Source organism: Lepisosteus platostomus, chromosome 9, assembly GCF_059453375.1.
Source record: "Lepisosteus platostomus isolate fLepPlt1 chromosome 9, fLepPlt1.hap1, whole genome shotgun sequence".
NCBI classification, from domain to species: domain Eukaryota; kingdom Metazoa; phylum Chordata; class Actinopteri; order Semionotiformes; family Lepisosteidae; genus Lepisosteus; species Lepisosteus platostomus.
The window spans coordinates 35,894,400-35,916,843 of record NC_142619.1 but is presented as its reverse complement, the minus strand read 5'-3'; the positions used below and the strand labels follow the sequence as shown (position 1 = coordinate 35,916,843).

At 35.2% G+C, this 22,444-nt stretch overlaps 1 protein-coding gene across 5 annotated transcripts in view; it reads left to right on the top strand.

Moving 5' to 3' along the window:
• Positions 1-22,444, top strand: part of cntn1b (contactin 1b) — a 109,354-nt gene that overhangs the window by 77,035 nt on the left and 9,875 nt on the right. For all 5 annotated transcript variants that reach the window (XM_088644838.1, XM_088644836.1, XM_088644835.1 and 2 more), the window contains 9 exons: positions 49-199; positions 1,056-1,183; positions 1,986-2,161; positions 6,589-6,709; positions 14,582-14,740; positions 16,295-16,444; positions 18,385-18,455; positions 19,440-19,674; positions 21,936-22,039. In XM_088644838.1, coding sequence (XP_088500964.1) covers positions 49-199; positions 1,056-1,183; positions 1,986-2,161; positions 6,589-6,709; positions 14,582-14,740; positions 16,295-16,444; positions 18,385-18,455; positions 19,440-19,674; positions 21,936-22,039 — 1,295 coding nt within the window. The remainder of the gene's footprint in view (positions 1-48; positions 200-1,055; positions 1,184-1,985; positions 2,162-6,588; positions 6,710-14,581; positions 14,741-16,294; positions 16,445-18,384; positions 18,456-19,439; positions 19,675-21,935; positions 22,040-22,444) is intronic.

Here is a 22,444-nt window from a genome sequence, read left to right as displayed (position 1 = left end):
TTAAAGCAAACGACATAAGCATATGTTGTTTTTTTCTTCCTCATTTAGCTTGTGCCCCTACTTTTGAATTTAATCCAGTGAAAAAAAAGTTGCTGGGTGCCAAAAATGGGAGAGTGGTTATTGAATGTAAACCAAAGGCTGCCCCAAAGCCCACGTTTTCATGGAGTAAAGGGACAGAACTGCTCTTGAACACATCGAGGTTAGTATCAAGGGGTGGTGTGGTAGCTCTGTGGCTAAGGATCTGTACCTGTTGCTGGAAGGTTGCTGGTTCAAATCCCACGCTGGCTGGCAGAGGAATCCTACTCTGTTGGGTCCCTGAGAAAGGCCCTTAACTACTCCAGCAGTGCTGTATAAATGCTTGACCCTGTGCTCTGACCCCAAGCTTCTCTCCCAGTCTGTGTGTCTCATGGAGAGCAAGTTGGGGTATGTGAAAAGACAAATTCCTAATACAAGAAATTGTATATGGCCAATAAAGTGATCTGATCTCATCTCATCTCCATTCCTGTGATTCTGTAATATGAAAAGAGGCTGTTTAATCCTGTCAGATCCCTGGGCTGAGCAAAACTGGAAAAGTTGGCCTGTTCTGGTAGCAGGGTTTTCACTTTCATTCTTGTCTTCCATGTATTTTCTTACAGTTTACAATAATATTCAACATACTGTAGCATGGACTTTGTAAAGAGTATGAAATAGTATCTTAGGTTCAGATGTGCTGAATGAGATTACCTTTGCTGAATGTACTGTAACTGCAAAGGTCCTGTGAGCCTTTAGGCAGAGTATGTAGTATGGAATGTGTTTCCTTGAACAAAAGGTTCACAGCTTTACAAATGATATACTTTTCCTTCTACTAAGTTACTGTACCATGCCAACAGCTTTTAAAGGAGCTATTATATGTTTAAACATTCTTTTAAAAAAATAATGAGATATTAACAAAGCACAATTTAAAAACCTTTAAAAGTAAGTATGGCTGACTCAATTGTAGGTTATATAGTGAATATTCAGGTTGATTTTTGTGTTTTAGTTCAGTATATCAGACTGTGCCGCTGTGTTTTTCATAGAATACGCATTTGGGAAGATGGGAGTCTTGAAGTCATTAATGTGACAAAGATGGACGAAGGAAAGTATACTTGCTTTGCAGAGAATGACAGAGGAAAGGCTAACAGCACAGGCACCCTCTCTGTTACAGGTGATTTTGGTTTTTATTTTGTCTTGCGGTCTTTTCTGTCATATTTCATATTATAAGTTACAGCTTATAATGACTACAGTATGTGGACTTTTTAAAATAATTTAACAAAAACATTTAATTTGATAGTGTGACTTTTATTTAGTTAAGCTCTCTGAATAATGTTTAATATAGGTACTTAGAGCATTAAGGGGAGGTCAAGACTACTAGCCACTTTTTTGTCTTTTTAGCAAAATATTTATTGTTAATAAGTACACTTTTAAGTAATCATATATTGGGATCATTAGATCACAATACATATTAGGTATTTGTCAGCACTAGACTTGCTATACTTGAACTCAAAAATCAAAATGTTTCTGTTTTAAGGCAATTTTAGTAATGTTGACCATTCAAAAGTTGTGAAAGTATTTGCAATATATTTAACATATTATGGGTATATTATGAAAGCCTGACATTAATTTAATCATATTTAATTTAAAGTATTAATTCCCATACCACCACTCAAGCTAACCCTAGTGTTTTATTAAATTAAGTACTGTAAATTCTTCTTTTAAAAATGAATAATCAAAATCTAGTTAATGGTCTGAGAATAAGGAGATTTTATACTAAATAAAGCTGATTTTCTGTTTTGTTTAACAAAATAAATCTATTCTAAGGATGATAATATTCTCAAGTAATTTTCTTTACAGAAAATATTAGAGGAACGGCTTCTTTTCAGAAAAATGACTTCAGTTTTATTCTCCTTGTCTTGTGGTCTGTTCTTATCATTTTTCTGATTGCATAATGCAATTTTTCATTTGTAAAGAGGCCACGAAAATTACTCTGGCTCCGTCAAATGCTGATGTGACTGTGGGAGAAAATGCCATGATGCAGTGCCTTGCTTCACGTGACCCCAGCCTGGATCTCACTTTCATCTGGTCTGTTGATGCCCATGTGATAGACTTTGACAAGGAAGCTGAACACTATGAGCGGAATGTTATGGTAAGAGGCTAGCTTCTGAGAAAGTTAGCTTTGTTGTTTTTTTTTTTAAAGGAGAACTTAAGAACTTTATCCTCTCAAGTAATTTGAATGTGATCACTAATGTAGAAATGTTTTTTAATTGTTTCAGCCAGGGCAACACCTTGTAAAACTTTTAATTTGTGTAAATTTTGGCGACATCTGGAAATATTTAAAACCTTTATATGCAAGATTTGGTATGCTCCCATCATCATTTAAAAAAAACCAAATACTGTACAGTATGTATATTGATTACAGTAAGGAAGGTACAGTAACTAATAGATATACCTTTTACTTACTGTATTAAGTGTTAAGTGTGTCTGCAGTGTAGAACTGTCACATCTGAGCCAACACCAGAATTTTTGACTAAGTGTATGGCTGAAACAGCCCCTCAGCAATGTCCTCGTTAATACTGGGTTGTGCAGGGCAGAGCAGTGGCTCTGTGGCTAAGGATCTGAGCCTGTGGCTGGAAGGTTGCTGGTTCAAATCCTGTAGCCACCAGAGGAGTCCTACTCCATTGGGCCCCTGAGCAAGGCCCTTAACCCCAACTGCTCCAGGGGTGCTGTACAATGGCAGACCCTGTGCTCTGACCCCAAGCTTCTCTCCCTGTCTGTGTGTCTCATGGAGAGCAAGCTGGGGTATGTGAACAGACAAATTATTATTGCAAGAAATTGTAAAGGGTTAATAAAGTAATGTTAAAAGCTCAAAACTATAGTCTACTGTAGTTCTAGGTCAGTGTAGTGAAGCTGGCAGAAGAAAAAGTAAAAAATATGTCTATTTCAAATTTAGTTAAGATTTTAGTTTAGTTATTTTTGTGATTACAAGAATTATGTTTCACTCCAGTTAATATGTATAATTCCTCTGGTAAAGCTGATAGTGTGAAGTTATGGCTCTTGGCTGTTTTTTTGGGAACTTGTCTTGCATTCTTCTTTTTGTCCAGCAAGTGGCGTCTTATGATCATTTTTCTTAAGGGACTCTCCACATACAGCACAGCATATAAGGCAGAACTCCCTCAATTCTCTGTCAGATTGAGTAGTCAGATATGTTACCTATGTATTTTTTACCATTACTACAGTTAAACATGTCACTTTTTAAAAAAATGCATAAAACTGTCTTTAAGAAAATATTATTTAAATATTTTTTCTTTTTTTGTTACCATTCTGAATTTTGGTTAAAAGTTGTATCTTTTGCCTTTGAGCACCGTACATATTTTATTTGTTCTGGAAGTGATATTTCTGTCCTTTGATAATCTATAAATGATGAAATATGTAACTGAGCTGATAAGTACACTCTTTGTACCTTTTTAAATAAGATGACATATTTCTCCATAAATAAAGATCACGTTTCCCATTTTGCTCTTGTGTTCATCTAAGCAAGACAGCATTGTTTATATTTTAAAACGGTGGTTCTTTTCAAGTTGTGTATCATTTCTGCTCCTGGGTGTGTGAACTGGTTTCTTTTATTGAATGTTATTAATCTCATAAAGTTTAATGTTACATTATCTCCCCCCGTGACCTTTTTGTAAACAGATTCCTTATGTATATATGGAATTATGAAAGTCTCCTTGAAAATGGTTTTGGATGTAGAATGTTACATTTCCATACAATCAATCAGCAGGCCTTTATGATTTAATAGTTTTAATAATGTTTAGCTATTTGATTCTTGAAGTTAAAATAATTTGATTACATGTCCACAGCTCATTTTGTACTCGTATCTTATGTATAGCACGTTATGTGCTGTTTGTCTAGTAGCTGGGTTTGTCTGTCATTGCTATTTAGTGTTTTCCCATAGGGGATATTAGCCTGTGAAAGATTTTAGAGCTCAGAATAATGGGACTGAGGCCTCAGTGAGATTAGATCCTGTTTTCTCACCACTACAGGATATGGAAATGAACTGGCAAACATCTAGAACTTGTGAGACTTAAATTTACAGGAGTTTGGTTACCAATGATACTGGCATTTAAAAATGATATTGCATAAATCATGTTCAATGGTAATGTATATAATAATATTCAGCTATTCCAACACAACAGACCTTTCATTAATGATAAATGAACAGCACAGAAAATATTATGTACTGTATCTACTAAACTGTATAACACAGAGATTTTATGCATTCACATCTACTTTGTGGATAAAAAAGTCTAAAGGTAAATAGTTGTCAGTTATGTTATCAGATTAAAACTGATATTTTTTTCAAATTAGAAGAGAAAGGTATTTTATGTAATACTTAAGTATACTGCAGTGTTTTATTTGCTTTATACAGCTTTAGATTATTCCAATCCATGATGGTTATGCAAACGTTAATGATTAGGCTTGAAGAATCACATACAGTATGTAACTCTTTATTGGCATACAGTATATGCACCAGAGGTGTCCATGTGTATTTTGCACCTCAGCATGATTTTTTTACTTAAAACGTTAGACTTAATTCAAACATTTCAGATGTAATTCAAAACTTCAACTGAGCTGTCATTCACAAATTACAAACACACTGCCTGATTGAAGCTTTTTTGTTTGTCGGATATATGAAATATAAAATGGAAACCCACCATCAAGTAATAGGTGTGGAATTTGCAATGGGTGGGTGGCTTGAAGTTTTTATAAATTGACTTTATTATGCTTAATTTTAGTTCAGTTAGACATGATGGTAATTTGAGAGGTTGTAGCACAATAACACTTTGAAAACCGTCCTGTTATGTTGTGTATAACTGGAGCTGTATGAATGAAAAGCAAAATAATTTACTAAGTTTCACAACTATGATACAATTTGAGGTTACACAATCACCTACACCTACAAATCACCTACAGTACAAAATCTGCATTGACCGAATAATGATATCAAATGTTATCATGAAATGTCACATTTGTTGACATTTTTCCCCTGTGCATCCAATTTAAAGATCAAATACTCAGAAAACCACAGTGAAATTCTACCTCAAAATACATTTAAAATTTGAGAAGGTTCAAGATGTATCCATGTTTCCATGTAAAGATTCACTGCATGTGATATTAGACCTGATTAGATATTTTCTTAACAGCACGATGTAACCTACCAAGTTAAGGGTCAGTAACAGTTTATCTTCACATTAAGTTTGATTTGTTTGCAGATTTTGCTTATGTTAACTTTCTTTCTTTGGTTTTAAATGGCTAAATCCAAAACAAGACTATTATGGTTTAAACAAAAATGTTAGTTAGAAATTTGTGGATAGTTAAAAGTCTAATTGAAAGAAAGATACAGTACATATACAGTACTGTACAATGTATGTACTCTATTCCAAAATATTTAGATGTGCTCGTTTTCAATCTCAAAATCAGCCTCCACTGATGATAGATTTGTGAACATTGACAACAGATTTATACTAGACTTGCCATATAAAAAGGGGTGGTGTATTGTGGTCAATTAGTTTAATATTGTATGACGTGGTATTATACATTTATAAATTCAAAAGCATTTACTTAAACATATAATTAAATTAAAAACAAGTTAAGAAAACTGTGTGGCAAAGCATACAGTATTTTCTCAAAGTTTGTTTCATCTTCCAAAATCTTTCAAAAACAAACTATGAGTAGAATGTTATGAGTACACAATATACTGTATTATTGCCATAAAAATATTTTATTTTGACATCCATACAATAACAAATTAAATTACACTAAATACACTTCATGATTGCTCATAAAAATGTTCATTTCAAACATATTTAATTATAGCCCTAAGAAAAATACGTTAACTCTCTAGAAATTGTACACCGGGACAGTAATCCTGTCGGAAATCAATGGTTAATTTATGAAGTCTTGGGAACGGGGAAATGTCATAACTTAAAACCTGGGTAAAAATTGTTAGGTATGTGATAATGTTAAAATATTCTTCACACAGAGGGCCAAGTGAGATAATCAGCATTCTTTTGATGGATAGCAGAGGGCTTCCATGAACCAGTGCAACTGTACATGTCTGTCCTTCCTGATTAGTCTTCCCTTCCAATGAGTTACTCATAAGTATGAGAATATGAAATACCTTAAAACGTGATTAATTTGTACTTTTCATACAGACTTTCTTTGTGGTTGCAATGAAAGATACTTAAATTTGCTTTGCTTAAATTAGTACTCATGTAGTTTACAGTATTAATACTGTAATTTCCTGTATCTAATTTCCTGTATCTGTTAAAAGGAACACTGTACCATATTAAAGTGTGTGTAAGGAGCATTGACTCGCAGTGAGTTATGGGTCTGAATGTTAGTTCTTGTCCAGTCATGACACTACGGCAGAAGTAAATGTATTAATCTTCTCATTCCATCCTTTTGTGCATGTAAAGTCAAAGTTAGTGGTGTCTCCTGTGGTACTATGATTAGTTTAGAGCAATCTATCTTACTGCCATTTTATGATTTACTTCTGTGTTCTGTCTCTAACAGAAAGAATCAAGTGGGGATCTATTGATAAAGAATGTACAGTTGAAGCATGCTGGAAGGTACACCTGCACAGCTCAGACCACAGTTGACAATGCCACAGCATCTGCAGACCTTGTCGTAAGAGGTGAGTTGCAATGACAATTATTTTTTGAAGACCATTAAATGAACAGCTGTTACATAAGGAAAATACCTTTTACAAAGTTTTTGCATTGTCTCTCAGTCCAAAATTTAAATAAAAGATTTACAATACATTATGAAATTCTACGTATTTGGAGTTTTATAATCAATATGTCTGTGATACTTAATAATTGTCAATAGGATGATATTCTTTGCAATATCAATGTGTTTATATTAATCTTGTAACACCATTAGACCCAGATTGTCCACAGATTAACAGAATATGATGTGAATATTATGTTATAGACTCCACCCTGAAATAAGGTGTTTCAAAGGATCTGTTGCAAAGATCCAATGCAGGCTGCTATCTTATTACCCCAACTACTAACTAATACTGTATTGTACATTATATACAGTAGTATACCCAAACATTCCATCCATTACACCCAATGCATGATATGCCCTCTAAACCCTTTACCAATTCTCTAATTAATTAACTAATCATCACTCAGTGTGCCTATATACAGTAATAGACGTTTTTAACAGCTACTAGTGAAAGGTCGATTGATGAATAGTTTTATCACAACATTTATTACTACAACCTAATGACAAAAATAACTTACTTCTCACTTTTTGTATATTACAATGTGGAACTCTTTTTTTAGAATCCTTATGCAGAGGGCCTCTAAAACATGCATGAGCAGATAATCACATTCTAAAGCCATCCACTTATTATTTTGTGCACTACAAGTTCGTAGTGGTGACAGTAGAACAAAGGTATCAGAAGGAGGGCAAATCTCAATGTGTGTCACACCTCATTGATGTCTCCTCGTTATGCCTAACCAGGTAGTTCCAAGATAAGAAGCCATGATTATCTTCATACTTGGATCATACTTGTCCCATCTCTTAAACATAGATTAATTTCTTTTTAGAATCCTTTCCATTAAATTACAAAATTCATTTTTTCACACTCCATTGATCTCCATTGATCTGGACACTTTTTCTTACCTGATCTGTCCTTTGTTCTCCTGCAGTTTATATCTTTGGACCATACCTCTCTCCCATCTACATAAAAAATGCTTTACAACCAAAAAAATATGCTCCTTCTTTCTTTCTATTTTCAGTGTGGAATTAGTCTTTACTTGATTTTCAAATTAATGAAAATACTTTTCCAAATTAAAGGGGATAATATCACTAGCCAGTGGTTGGACCAGGTTCCCTAAGTGGTAGTAAATAATTGTCTTAACACCACCAGGGATGGGTTGTCCTTAGTCAGCCAAGATTACCTCTGCTTTCAGCTACTCACCTGAAATTTGTATGATGTCGGGGAAGGGCCAGTCCTATGTTTAACTCTAAATTTCTTTAGGGGACTGTGTAGCTTGCAGCTTATCTAAATGTGATAGGCTCAGACAGTTAGCCAGTGTCTTGTACTTAATATCAGCTTTATGGTGACAGGGCCAGACGATAAATCACAGGAAATCAAAATGATCTGAAACCTAAAATTACCTAGGGCAATGGAGTTGGCACTCCCAACACTTTTGGCAATATGTACTGTAGGCAGGGCCTAAATTTAATATCTTGGGCAAAAGGTTCTATGTCCTGCAGAAAGATAGTCCCTGTCAACATTACTTGTTTTGAACGTATGGGCCATTATGAAGGATACTACCTTTATGTCCACCAGCAGTACATCTAGCCGTGACCTAATTCTTCTTAGATGTCTCCGATTAAATTAATCTCCAATCCAAGCCAAGACTTTGTTAGATTTGAAATCTAAGCATTGAGTAGATCAGATTTCAGGCTCAGATGAAATGCAATTAGGGCATCTAGGCACTTAAGGCAAAGAAAAATATAGGGAAGACAGCAGTATTCTGTTAGTTTGCAACATATTTTATTTTTCACTGTCTAGAATATCCATAAAATAATTGTTTCAGCACTGTAAAGATCATTTTCTGAGATAACCCCATTACGTATTCCATGCAACATAAGCAGTTGTGCATTTACAGTATGATCAAGCAAAACATATTATGATTGTTCTAGAATACACTGTTAAATTTTCAAACATGCCCTCTGTGTCACTAGTAAGTAAAAATGCTATATTTGTAGTACAGATTTTTCTGAATTGTTTCATGCTATTGCAGTTGCTGTCTCTAGGGAAATTATGTGGAGTAAAGTTTAATTGAAATTGTAGCTCATAAAAAGATGGATAATACAATTGTAAATACAAAATATTCCCAGAAAAGGAGTACATATGATAATGTGATTATAAACTAAAAAAGATCTGATATGGGAATTGAGCAGCTGATCAGACATACTGTATCACAACAGAGTGGAACATTAATGAAATAGAATGTTAGAAAATCATTTGAAATGCAATATTAGTTCACTCCTACATTAGACTGCTTCAATTATTAAGTCTTTGTGCAGTTTCTGTACATGTCCATTATACTGACGTTAGAGAATGTTATTACACCAAGAATCAATCCTGAAAAATCACACTAACCCATATTAAGCTCTAAAACATTTAGCCTGAATGCCCTAAGGAAAAGCAACAGTTTAGTGTGTACTAAACTGGTATGTTGAGATACCAATCATTTTGGGAAAGGTTTAGGAAATAGGAATTTAGGAATTCTGAATAATGTGTTTATGTGCAAATGTAATTGAATTTTTCACAGTTATTTAGGAATTACATGCAGATATAGACAGAATACTGACCCTGTTGAGCATGTGCAACAGAAATAAGGTGCTATTGTAGAAAACAGTGTAAAATAGTGCACAGATATAGATAAAGAATGCCATTGGGATAATATGTTTGTTTGACCTAATAATCCATTAGTTATGCATTTGTTTAATAGTTCACAGTTAATGTGAGTATTTAAAATACTTCTGTTTTAATTGTTAATGAGGTATTTGCATGACTCCAATACATAATCGAAATACTGAATATTGTGATAATAAAATAATGTCACCCTTTATATGGAATTTCAGTGTTTCCCAGAACTATTTACCAGAATAGCAGTGTAAAGAGGTGTTTTTTCCTATGTAAATTTTTAATGTTAACTATATATACAATGTAGCACAAATAATATAATAGACATTTGGCATCTCATGTAGTCAGATCAATAATGATTGATTATAAAACTCAAATAAGGTTTGTACATCACTTCAAAAACGAAAACAGAAATATGAGTGTATCCGCAGATTTTGGAGAGAGAAAAAACATTGTGAAGAAAACAAGCTATCTTAAATTTTTGGATTCAGCGCAGGCCCCAGTAGTGGGCTATAAATTTTGCACATGCATTGAGCAGGAAACATTTGTCAACCATGTGGTTTTCCCTTAATGGACAGAAATATTTTGTGGAAAGAAATACCTTCTAAAAAATGGATATCTGCCAAAAACAAAAAAAAGTGAGAAGATCAAGTTTCACATAACATAATATTTACATGGTTAGTAAAACTATTTTAAGAGCTATCCTGACCTAAGATGCATTTTTATTCGATCTCACAACTCACAATGCATGTTGGAGAAAATATGATTTATGCCTTTAATATGCCCTTCAAAGATTTGTCCTGTAGCTTAATTTAAAAAAGCAAGGGACGTCTTAAGCTTTTCCTAGCCAAATGTATAAATGCAATCATTTGAGTTGTGTTATCCTGGCATTTCTGTTGAATTATATATAATTATATTGGGGTAATAAACGTGCTTGCAGTAACTAATAATAATAGTTATTGGAGGTTAAATGTAACAGAACTGCTGTTTGATCCTATTCATACTTAATTACATTATACACAGGACAGGATTATTTGGAAAACAAAGCAAAACACTTAATTGGTCTCAACTTTAATCACTAAATCTGGAAAGCTTTATTTTCAATACTGGAGTCTGAATGTCCTATTATAATTCCTTTACTCTGCCCAATGGTTTCTGAGAATATAATTTTGAAAGCTTTTGAACTTGTAATGTTTTCATTTTGTATTGTAGCTGCATTAATACTTCAAAGTAAGATGCAATCTGTGTATTAATTGTAGTGATTCATATTCGTTCAGGGACGCCAAATATGTAATGTTAGTGGCTCTCTGAAGGCACCAGTTCTGTAGGGTTTGGGCATTTACTGAGACAATTATTAATTGTAGCAGTAAATCACAAAGTTGATTCTTTTGATGGCTTTAGAATCCAACCATGCGACATAGCTCAAACAACGCGCACACACAGGTACTAATACACGAGGATACATTTATTAATACATAGAATATGCATATAAACCTAACAGATCTTATCGAGAGGGTTATCAGAATACAAAAGATATATATTCAGTCAGTTACGAAGTGTTACACATCAAGAGGACATACGTTCAGTATATCATTCATTAAGACCGTTTCGTAAATTGAACTTGGTTACAACTTCTGCATTAGATACTCAAAACAAGTACATAACTCTTAGGAATTAAATTGATATCAACTGGTTGGGATAACAATTGAATTCTCGAGCTGTAATGCATTGAAGTTGAATACTCATCCAATCTTTGGGGATTCAGATCTCCTGCGGGCACAAAGAAACAGTTGCAGGCTGTGGCTGTCCAATCCGCGCTCTCTGGCTCAGTGCCAGGCTGTGCTGTGCGGCTTGCGACGGTGCGCTGCTGATGCTCATTGTTGGCTTTAACTAGCAAAGTTTGTGCACAGGAGAAAAGATGACTGTGGGTCCCAGCAAGTCAGGAAGAGGACCGGTTCGTTCCTAATGAAGACCTAGTTCTGAATAGTGATTCAGCTGTCCACAGTTCCGACCTGTTCATGAGGCCTGCTGCTGGTTACTCTCTGGCAACCTCCACTCTAGACTCTTAGAACAAAGGAAAGTTCTGGCACTCGGACACACTGGCCGTTCCGTGGTTGTCCGGGCTGAGTCTCAGGATGGTCAGGAGGCGCGCTGCGAGGATGTCCTGCCCTTGGGAGCCTTCTGCTCCTGGGCCGTCCTGCCCTGGAATTCTCCTTTGAATTCCCTTTAGAACAGTCCACAGAATCCTCTCCAGAATCCCTTCTGAATCTCGTTGAATCTCTGTGTTGCCTGTTTTTACCTGGAGGAACTTCAGCTCATTGATTGGCTGAAAGTTCCATGGGCATCAGAGTCCCACGTGGGTTACTCGGCCCTACCAGTCCCTGATTGGTTGATCAAGGTGAGATATGAGTCACTTACTCCTGACACTTAGTAATGCAGTCCAGATGTCCAACTGGCACTCCCTAGACAGATAGGCGCCAATGGATGACCATTGATCATGATAGCCAGGCTTAGCTAAGTGCATCCCCCTTTGGGAGCTGTCCTTATCAAAAGAAAACATCTTGCATGAATAGTTTCTCTGTGGCTGCACCACAGAGATGAACAGAGAAATGGGGCCTCATTTGGGAAGGCTCAGAACACTTAATTCTGCCTTATTATTAAGCCTCACCGCTACATAATGATGGTGAAACCCACTTTATAAATTGAATTAAATATAACAGATAATTGGTTGTTAAAAAAAACACGATATGTTTATGATAAATTTGCAACCAAAAATATAAAAGCAACTTTAAACCTTACTATAATATCCTGCAATACACAAAGAGAAACATTAAACGTGAAACTGATTTAATACTTACAGCGTTAAAATCTTCTTGGAATCACTTACAAACTCAGATTAAAAGCCTTTCAGATAAACACAATCTTTTCCTCTTATCTGAAAAAAAACATTTCATCTCACATTTCTATATACTATGGTTAACTTTGATAAAATGAGCCATTATTTGTAATATGTTGTCATTTTGAAGAAGTTGCAGAAATCAGTAATGCTGCAGGCTTTTTCCACTTGTAGATAATGCAGATAATGCAGATGTTATTATAATAATAATAGTAATTGCAGATTTCCATTTAAAGAAAAAAATTGTTTCACTGCTTTAACCCTGTTAAGTTTTCCAGTTTTATTATTTTGAGGGTCATTTCATTATTTTCAGGGTTGTTTGTTAAAAATCAAAAGCTCCAATTATGGTCTGTGTATTATGATGTTGTAGCTGGTGTAAGAACAAATTAGAGTAATAAATGAATAGGCATTTAAAAAAAAAACATACCTCATAAAATGTTTTGAGAAATTCAGAAATCTGTGTTCTCCACCCACACTATACATTTTAAGAATATGGCCCTTCTTCACTTACTAAAATAAAGCCTTAATGATATGTGAAATGAAAAGAATTACTGCCAATCTCATGTAAATGTTAACAAGGGTAGAAGCCTAAAGAATAGCCTTCTAAACAGAAATTAATAATGCTGTAGTTTTTAGTGAGTGTTGAAATTATTTATCGAACAGCAAAACATTTATGCTTAATTACATTGCAGTAATGTTATTTCATGTCATAAAGAGGAGACTATTGTAATTAGACAGCTTTCAAGCATTGAAAGATAGGTGAAAGCAGAGAGGTTTGGATTTGCTGGGAGTAAAACAGGAAAGCTTGAGGCTGTAGTAATGGGGTGATAAAATTATTTAGTATAGTCTTTCTTTCCCAGCACAGCTAAGAGATGTAATCCACATTAGTTCAACACAGAGACTCTTGAAATATTTTCTTAGGTGCTATTGTAATGTAATTATTATCAGTTGATATCTGTCAATTAATTTTTAAGATCCGTTAATGATATGTTCATTTTCCATAATTTTCTAAAATGCATTAGTTAATTGTATTTAACATATATGTTTGTATGAAAACTACAGATCTTAAATTTAACTTTTTCTTAAAAAATGAGTACTGATAGTGGAGTCCCTATATTAAGGTGCTAACTTGGCAGGAATCCACAGAACAGTTAATTTTCTGAAGAAAACTACTGATTTTTTGTATTACCACAGATTCCTGTCATGCATTCTGTATCATTTTTCACAGTGAGACATTAAAGAGCACTATTTCCCACATCTCATTGACTGAAGGTCACAAAGTACAATTAGTAACAAAACCTAATTTTGAGATACTGCAAACACAGTGACACATGATCATTGCTCTTTGACATCTACACAATAGAGGAAAGTATCAAGTATATTCTTCATTGCAACCTGTTGTTCAGGTAACAGGTATTTTTGCTCTAGTGTTTTATCAGCAGCACTTGAAAACACTAAAGATGTGATCAGCACCAAGTCACAAGGAGGTAACAAAAGCTATGCTTAAAAACAGTTTATCCTCCATGCTGTACTCTTTCTTTAACTTTCTCAGAGAGGTAAAGGTTAAAAAACTAAGTAAAATCTAGAATTCTAGTAGTGAATAATAACCCATAGTTGAGGTGCCAAACTTTGACAGAATTTTTTAAAAGCATGAAATAACATTTCAGATTGAAACAAGAGTGGTGAAATATAATATGGAAAACATATGCTGTATTCTACTGTGAAAAAATAAGATTGTGGATACGATTTACAATAAATATTACACAAGAAGCTGGAAACTCTCAAATTCTTGGAACATTGTGGTGGAAATAAAATCCCAAGAGCATGATATTTTTTTTTTTATCTGGGCAGATTCACCCATTGAGATTCATTTTTATTTTAGAGCCGTCTCAGTAGTTTAGGTTTGTAAACCTAACTATCTGTGTTTCCAATTACTTATACTTTTATTTTTTAGGAATAAAAATGCATTGTCTAAAACAGCATTTTGACCTTATGTAGCAAGAACAATGTGATAGGCTTACTAATGGCTTATTTTGTAACCATGGCTGTGCTGCCTGTGCAAAAATAGCAAAATGAAAACTTATTTAATTGAAGATGCTGACAATGTCATAGTTTAATCAACTTTTTCTTGTGGCACTTGCAGAAAACTATAGAAAAAAATAAAATGTTTCTACATTGTTTGTATGTGTCACAACATTAATCTTTTCTTTCTATAGGACCACCAGGGCCCCCAGGGGGTGTGAGAGTGGAGGATATCAAAGAAACTTCTGTCAAACTAATTTGGAGCCGAGGAGCTGACAACCACAGTCCCATTTCCAAATATGTTATCCAAGCAAGAAGTGCTATGTCAGACGAGTGGAAAGATGCTAAAACATGTGAGTTTATGATTTGCAATACTGTAAATCACTCTGTGAGAGTAAGAAAAATTAGCAAGTGCTTTTCTACCAAAAGTGTTTATCAGACATACATACAGCACAAACTAAACTCAAGGCTGATTTGGGTATCTTGGTTGAAGAACAGCAAGCTTTATATAGTTGAGCAGTAATTATGTCATGCAAGATGTTTATTACATGCTTTGTGGTTTCCAAAAAAAGACTAACAAGTGTGAGGTTGGTATCACTGGAAAACTGAATGGTAGAGTTTTGACCCCAGCCCCTATTAAATATAAGTGGAAATATTCAGAGATGAGATGTGCATTGCAGAAGAATGCTTGGCTTTGGCAAGGCAGCATTCCAAAACCAGATTGGTTTTACATGTGAAATTCTTATCTTGGAATCCTATTTTAAAAGTTCAGAAAACTGACAAAAGTGCTGATTTCATACGCAAAATACAATTGTCCTCATAATTCTATAAAGAAAATGAATAAATGTCAAAATTAATAATATCAATTGCTGGTATAAATTGAAGTATTTTAATGTAAATGTTAAAGAACTCAATACATCATAAAAGAAAGATCAATTGGTTTCGCAGCTGTCCTTTGACAATCTGAACTTCTAAAATACAAGACAGATTCCCAGACCAGTTTTATAGGTTCTCTTGCAGAGTTCTAAGGAGAGAGATGACTTATTTGTGCATTGAAAGTTTCTGGTAAGCTTAGACTATTGTTAAGTTTGGAGGAATCTTTCTGTTCTTTCTCTGATCTCCATTTTCTCCATTTCTCCATTCTCCATTTTAAGAGATGTTGAGACTACTATCTGGCTCAGTAATAAAACTGCTCCTGATTTTACAGCAGAAGAGCTCTGATCAATCATGTTTACCACAATTAATTGTTTAGAGGCCACCTTATTATTTTACAAGAAATCAGGACCGACTCTAAAAATGAAATCCCAAACAAATTGACCTCTTTGGTGAAAGAAATTCTGAGTGTTTGAAAGCTACAGCTCAGGTGAGGTTTTTTTTAGTGATGAATTAGAAAATACTGATTGGAATATATGTGAAAAGCTAAACTAGTATAGCTTTTCCTTCGTCTGCTTCTTTCACCAAGAAAAGTGTTCAGTCTGAGCATTACATTTTTTATATAAAGGTGTATGCATAATTTTCAAGTCAATAAAATGGAACATCATTGGAAGTAGGTTAATTCTTTTGAAAGGTACCTTAGAGTCTTTAAAACTATAGTCCATCTAAAGAATTTGATTTTATTCATTAGTTTATTTCATTTTTTTCTAATCATTTTGCATTATATAATTACTTGTTTTTATATACTCAATTAAATGTTATTTTATTTTTTTATGTAAATGAGAATGATATAATTAAGAATGTGTACATATCGAATTGTTCTGCATTATTTTTCCTTTTTGTTTTAGTTGTGGTGTATTTTTCCTAATATATATACTGTAGACATACTTTCCTATCACCAATGTATTACATAACCATCGAATAAAATAATATTTTCTGCATTCTAATTATTTCTATTTTTCGTCTTTCTTCAGCACCTTGGAACATTGAAGGCAATTCAGAGACAGCATCTGTTATTGAATTAATTCCTTGGATGCAGTATGAATTCAGAGTGATAGCAACAAATACATTAGGGACAGGAGAACCAAGCCTTCCCTCCCCAAAAATTATAACCATGGAGGCAGGTTGGTACACAGCTTTGTGCAGATGTTTACTTTTTGGCATATTATTTATCAGAGATTATTAAGCTCTTTTCATCACAGCACTACTAGTGCAGTAGTAGGTTAAAAAGTTCAGGTTTCAAATTACACCTTTACACCCTCGCCATGGAAGCTGACTAATAAGTAATGTCATGTCAGTGTAGACCAGGTGAAATACAGAAGGACTCCTTCCATCCCCAGCACTTTTATTTCAATGCTCCTAGTCATGATCAGACTTGGAGAGACCTCCCAGAAAGCTGCACTGCATTAGTGGTCCAGGAACTCAGAAATTTACTTTGACATCACTAACATAAGTAAAACCTCACAAGCTGGAAAAAGTCTACTCAAGGAATATAGAGGGAGCTATACAGTACTTTTTTTCCTGGAAGGGAAAATCAGAGGATGAATGTTGTATTCATGGAGATTAGTTTTTCATCAGGAAATAAATCATCATCCACCTTCATGGGTTACCCTGTTGGAATCAATAAGTGTCTCATGTGCGACAAAACCAAGGAAGATTTCTATGCGAAGCACGACTTAATTCTTTGTGAAAACCTGAAAAATTACAGTCATATTCTACTTTAGAGTTTAGTGCTAGAGTTACAAGAAATACCAGTCTCTAGAATGGAATCTTTGGCAAGGAAGGAGTTAAAAGTGTGAACTCCTTATCAAATGCTCAGAGCAATGACTCTTCATCAGCACCTTATTTCAACAGAAAAAATATCCTGGTAAAATCTACATTCTAAACATTCTACATTCTAAACACTTATACAATTGAATTGTTGCAAAGGAACAAGTAAAGGTTTATTCCATGCTGAAAAGAAAAGGAAAGAAGCACAACGTTTCGGCTGTGGAGCCTTCTTCAGGTGTCAATTGAATTGTTATTGTCCTTACCAGGAATCCCGACGATGTCTACATCACCAAAGCAATGACAGGACATATTCATTCAATTATATGTATCAAAATAAAGCAATGCCACCAACAAGCAAAGACACATCTTTAAAGGAGAACTTGTGCCATGAAGAACAGGTGAAGAACAGAAAAGTGAAAGGAAATTCAGTATCTTGAAGACACAAATGATATCCTTGTTTTCTTTACTGCCAAAATTATTATTTATGGCTCGAATAGGAACCATCCCTTTAAAACCTAAGGTAGGGGGAGACCTTCTTTAGGAAGGGGAGGCGGTTAACACTCATTATAAAAAGTATTTTCCATCAGAAATCCAATGTCAGTAATGGATTATTCTATTCAGTCACGTTCGAGTTAAATGTGGAACTCTACCACTCTAACTCTACCACATAAGGAGCTGATGAAAGTCATACTTTGTTATTCATCAAAAATGAAGAACAACAAAGATGTAGATGATGAAATTCCCACTGACTTTTTTTTATTTTTAAGGATAGACGCTAACACTACATCTCCAGGCTCTGTATCAAAGCAATATCTCCCAATGATTTCAAGGATGCCATGATTACAAAACTCTGTCTGTCTGTCTTGTGAATGTCTCTCCTGTCCATTGTGGACAAAATCACTACAAACAGTACATTCTAGTGAATTGTCTCATTCCTCTTACTAAAGAACTTCTCCTGGAATTCTAATGTGAATTTTGACCTTCAGGTAGCTCAGATGACATGCTTTTTACATCCAATCACAAATCAAATGTGGAGAGGACACATTTCCTGATATCCCAGAACTAACAGCTGCTTGACTTCAGTCTTCAAACTCCAGTATGCTGATGATGCTGTAGTATGTGACTAGGCAAAAATATATTTGCAGGCATATGTATTGATGCAAATGTAAAGACGGGACTCTAAACATTCAAAAGACCAACATTTTCTAAATAAGTTCCAAGTGCACATGTTCTTATTGATATTCATCAATACGTCAAAGTTGACGTAAGAATGTTTTATCTGTTCTCTTATTAGTTCCAAACGTGGCTCCCTCAGATATTGGAGGAGGAGGAGGAACAAGCAGGGAGCTGACAATCACGTGGACGGTGGGTTGTGGTATCCTACTGAAAGAAAGATGTACTGTTTTCTTTCTCTTTTGTAATGGTGCATTATGAATTAGATACTACAAGAATATAGCAAATGTGGTATTAGCAGAAAGGAAGGAGCAAGGCCAGCTTTGTAAGGAACACAATTTGACTTATTTTAGAAGACCTACAAGTACTGTTGCTTGTTTCATTTTTAACCATAATGAGCATGCGGCTATGACAAAAAAACAATAAATCAGAAAGCAATGTGGTGAGAACATAATAATAACGCTGATGTAACAGACATGTTTATCATGCATTTTAGTCTAATTTAGGGCCACCAAAAAAAGAAGTTAAACATCTGCACATGCAAAGAACATGTTGCTTATTTTGGAATTGAAATACCAAATTGTATTCCTACAGGTTTTGCAATGCCTGATACATTCCTGTCACCTTTGGCTTGATAAGCCTTGAATTAAGATGAGTAGTGATAAATGCATATTTTTCATATTGTATCCCTTAGTTCAGGGGTTCTTAACTTTTTTGAGACTGCGACCCCTTTTTGGGTCCACACCCAAATAGGAATTAATGTAGTGCCCTTGCCAGGTGCAATGCAGAGCAGGCTGAGGTTTGTAGCCAGGGGATGGTCTGTGGGCTTGCAGAGTGACCACTAAGTCACCCTGCTAATGTAAATAGTCTTAACCATGCAGGTGTACTGTACAGTATATAATAGTTAATTGTTTACCTCTGTTATTGTCCTTTGATGTGTAACCACCCTGAATCAGCGTACGTGTCCCGTTTACTGCCCTAGTGTGTGTGTTAACCTTTGTTTGATTCTGTTTCTTATGCCTATTGTGTGACCACCCTAGGACCACATCGCGACCCTTATGGGGGTCGCACCCTCCAGGTTAAGAACCTCAGCCTTAGTCTAAAGCCAAACCAAAATTATTTTTTTTTATTCTTAACTTTCTTAAGATGCTTTAAGATGCTACTTTTTTCTTCTAGCCTGTGCCTAAAGAGTATCACTTTGGAAGGAATTATGGCTACATTGTTGCCTTCAAGCCACATGGGGATAAAGAGTGGAGAAAGGTGACAGTAGCTGACCCAGAGGCAAGACGTTACGTACACAAAGATTCTACAATTACCCCTTCCACAGAGTTCCAAGTAAAAGTGAAAGCTTTCAACAGCAAGGGAGAAGGACCATTTAGTCTAACAGCAGTGGTGTACTCTGCCCAAGATGGTAAGTGACCCATAAGTGACTATAGTCACCCATTAAGTGACTATTGGCCCAGACTGTCATAGTCAGTAAAGTGTCAGGGAAACAGACACACAGACATAACCATAAAAGTAAAAAAGTAAAAAAAACTGCACCTCATTTCTACCGAGTAGTCAGACTGTAAACAATCGAAACAAATCAATTCCTAGATCCTCTTTGAGCTCTAATGAAACTTCTTGTTCTCTTCTTGTTTATCTGTCAGTGGGATCCTTATTCAGTCCCTTACTTTGTCCATTCTCTCTTTAGTGCAGAACATAACAGAAGTCTTGCTCTATTCCTAGACGGAAGAAATTAATGAAAACAGAAGCCTTATCTTTCTGGTCTTTGAATTGTCTCCTGACAGTTGTTATCCTTATAATTTTTAAAGAGTCGTTAGGTGAATTTGGATTGCAGGTCATTCCCTTCATGAACGTAGTTCAGACATAATGAGATGTTGCAGATGGCCAGACATGTTTAGAAACATCTAGAAATGATGTAGAAGTCATTAAACCAACCTTTTTTGGGAACAGTAGAGTAAAATTATGGATTCTCAATAATGTATAAATAAGTCCCCATGTGCTCTATCCCTCTCTGATCCATGACTGACAAAGAAACAGCACTGTGCATGCATTTTCACCTTTTAGAGATCAGACTATCACCACCTTGAGCTTTCCCCTGAAATAATCCTCCTTAGTTTAAACTTAAGTTGAAAAAACAAATCTTACAATTTGTCTTGTCTATTTAATTGTGAGTGTAAAGGTATCCCGTACAGTATATACAAATATATACAATATATATCATGTTAGTTCAAGAGAGAATGGGCTGTGGTTTAAGGTTAAGGTTAGAACACCCCTATAATCAGTGAAACCTGGGCAGCCAACAAAGGCTGGGTTTTGGTTCCGGAATTAAGCGCCACTCTGGATTTCGGTGTGGAGACATTGGGTTAACATCTTCCATCTTCCACACAGGACAGTACAAGAACATCCTGCCACAGATCAGCTAAAATGCCACAATTCCATTTGGATTGGCTGGTTAATCCTGCTAGTTGCAGACTGGGAGACAGGTTGCCTTGGGACTCCGCCAAATTAGTGTAGAATTCATAACTTTTCATAATTTTGCTCAGTTATACAGTACATTCTTTGATTTGGCAAAAATGCCTGTATTCATTGGGGATGTCAAAATTTAGTAGGTAAAACTTTGGACTCATGACTGGCAGGTTGTGGCTTTGAGTTCCCACTGCAGCCTCTGTACCTCTGACAGAGGTCCTTGGGGATAATCCCAGCTATAGACCGAAGTTCCATCTGAGTGTTAGTCACGTGTTCTCTGTTGCTCTTAGCAGTGTGGAAACTAGGATGAGCTCTGGCGTAAGTGTTCACAATATGTGCCGAGAGTCATAACTAGTAATACGTACAGTAGCTCATATTTAATAAAACCAGCAACTGCTAAACTAGTACTGCCAAGACTACAAAAATGACTAAAAGAAGAAAAATACTATTGTTACTTCTATGATAAATTTAGACCTTTAACAACTATTTAATTAAGACAATTCTGCAGTGTTTCTATTTGTCAGTATTGTACGGTATAACAAACATTATATATGAACATGTTACAGAACTTGTCTGACCCTGTTGTGGTGACATCATTCCCCAGTAACCTGGACAGTGCTGAATATTCCCACAGTAGGGGACCAACTCAACTAGCATAGTGGAATTGCCCACTGTCTGGGGGTGCAGTGTGGCTGGGAAGCTAGAGTGTCATTTTGACAATAGATTTTAAAATACAGTAAGAGAAATTAGCAGCTGCGCTGTTGCTTTATAAATATTGTATGTGAGTGTATAATCATTCTTGTGTATATATATACTGTTTATACTAATCTACAGTATATTAACCTAAAACAAGTGAAAATGTAAAGATGTTATCAAGATTTATATATACAATATCAGCAAGAGCTGACATCGGAACCAAAATCAACCTGTAATTTTTAAATGGCTGCACATCATCAACAATATCTGTTGTGAAAAACGTTTTGCAATGCATTAACCTGAACCTGTTTGTTTAAAAATCAGGGACTTTCCTTCATACATACTTTAATGTACTGTTCAGAAGCTTACTGTATGTTTTTATCTTTTTTATTAATTAGCATAAAAAACAAGCTCTTTATCTTGTTTATTTCCTTTGAGGTTTCTTTATCAGGCCAGATGTCGCTATAAAGCTGTGAACTGTAATCATAAAATGTGTGTTTTCAGCCCCTATGGAAGCCCCATTGGGAGTGACAGCAAGAAGCTTGTCTGCCACTGAGGCCATTGTGTCTTGGTTGCCTGTACACCAGCAATCCATAGAAGGTTATCAGGTATAATTTCTTTGTCTGTTATGAGCAGAATTGTCATAAGCTGTATACTGGATGTATTCTCTTTCAACAAAGAGGTACCATTCACCACTGAAGTGCAACACCCACTTGAGTGGCACAATAGTCAGTCTGTCAACAGCCCCTTTCAGACAATGCCATGGTTTTCTTCATGAATAACTCACATCATATGAGGATATTGGTTTGGAAATTCTGGTCCTGGTATTATTATTTGTTCAGATAGTCAAAAATAGTTCTTCTTAGGACACTTGAATGAGCTTTTGCAATTTCATTTGTTTTGTGTGGCTTGTCATTGTTATTGTTCTTCTTTGGCCAGCAATAAAGTAAATATAATCAGGGACGTACTGTACATAGACAACACAGATGTGGGAGGAGAGATTTTAATCTTAA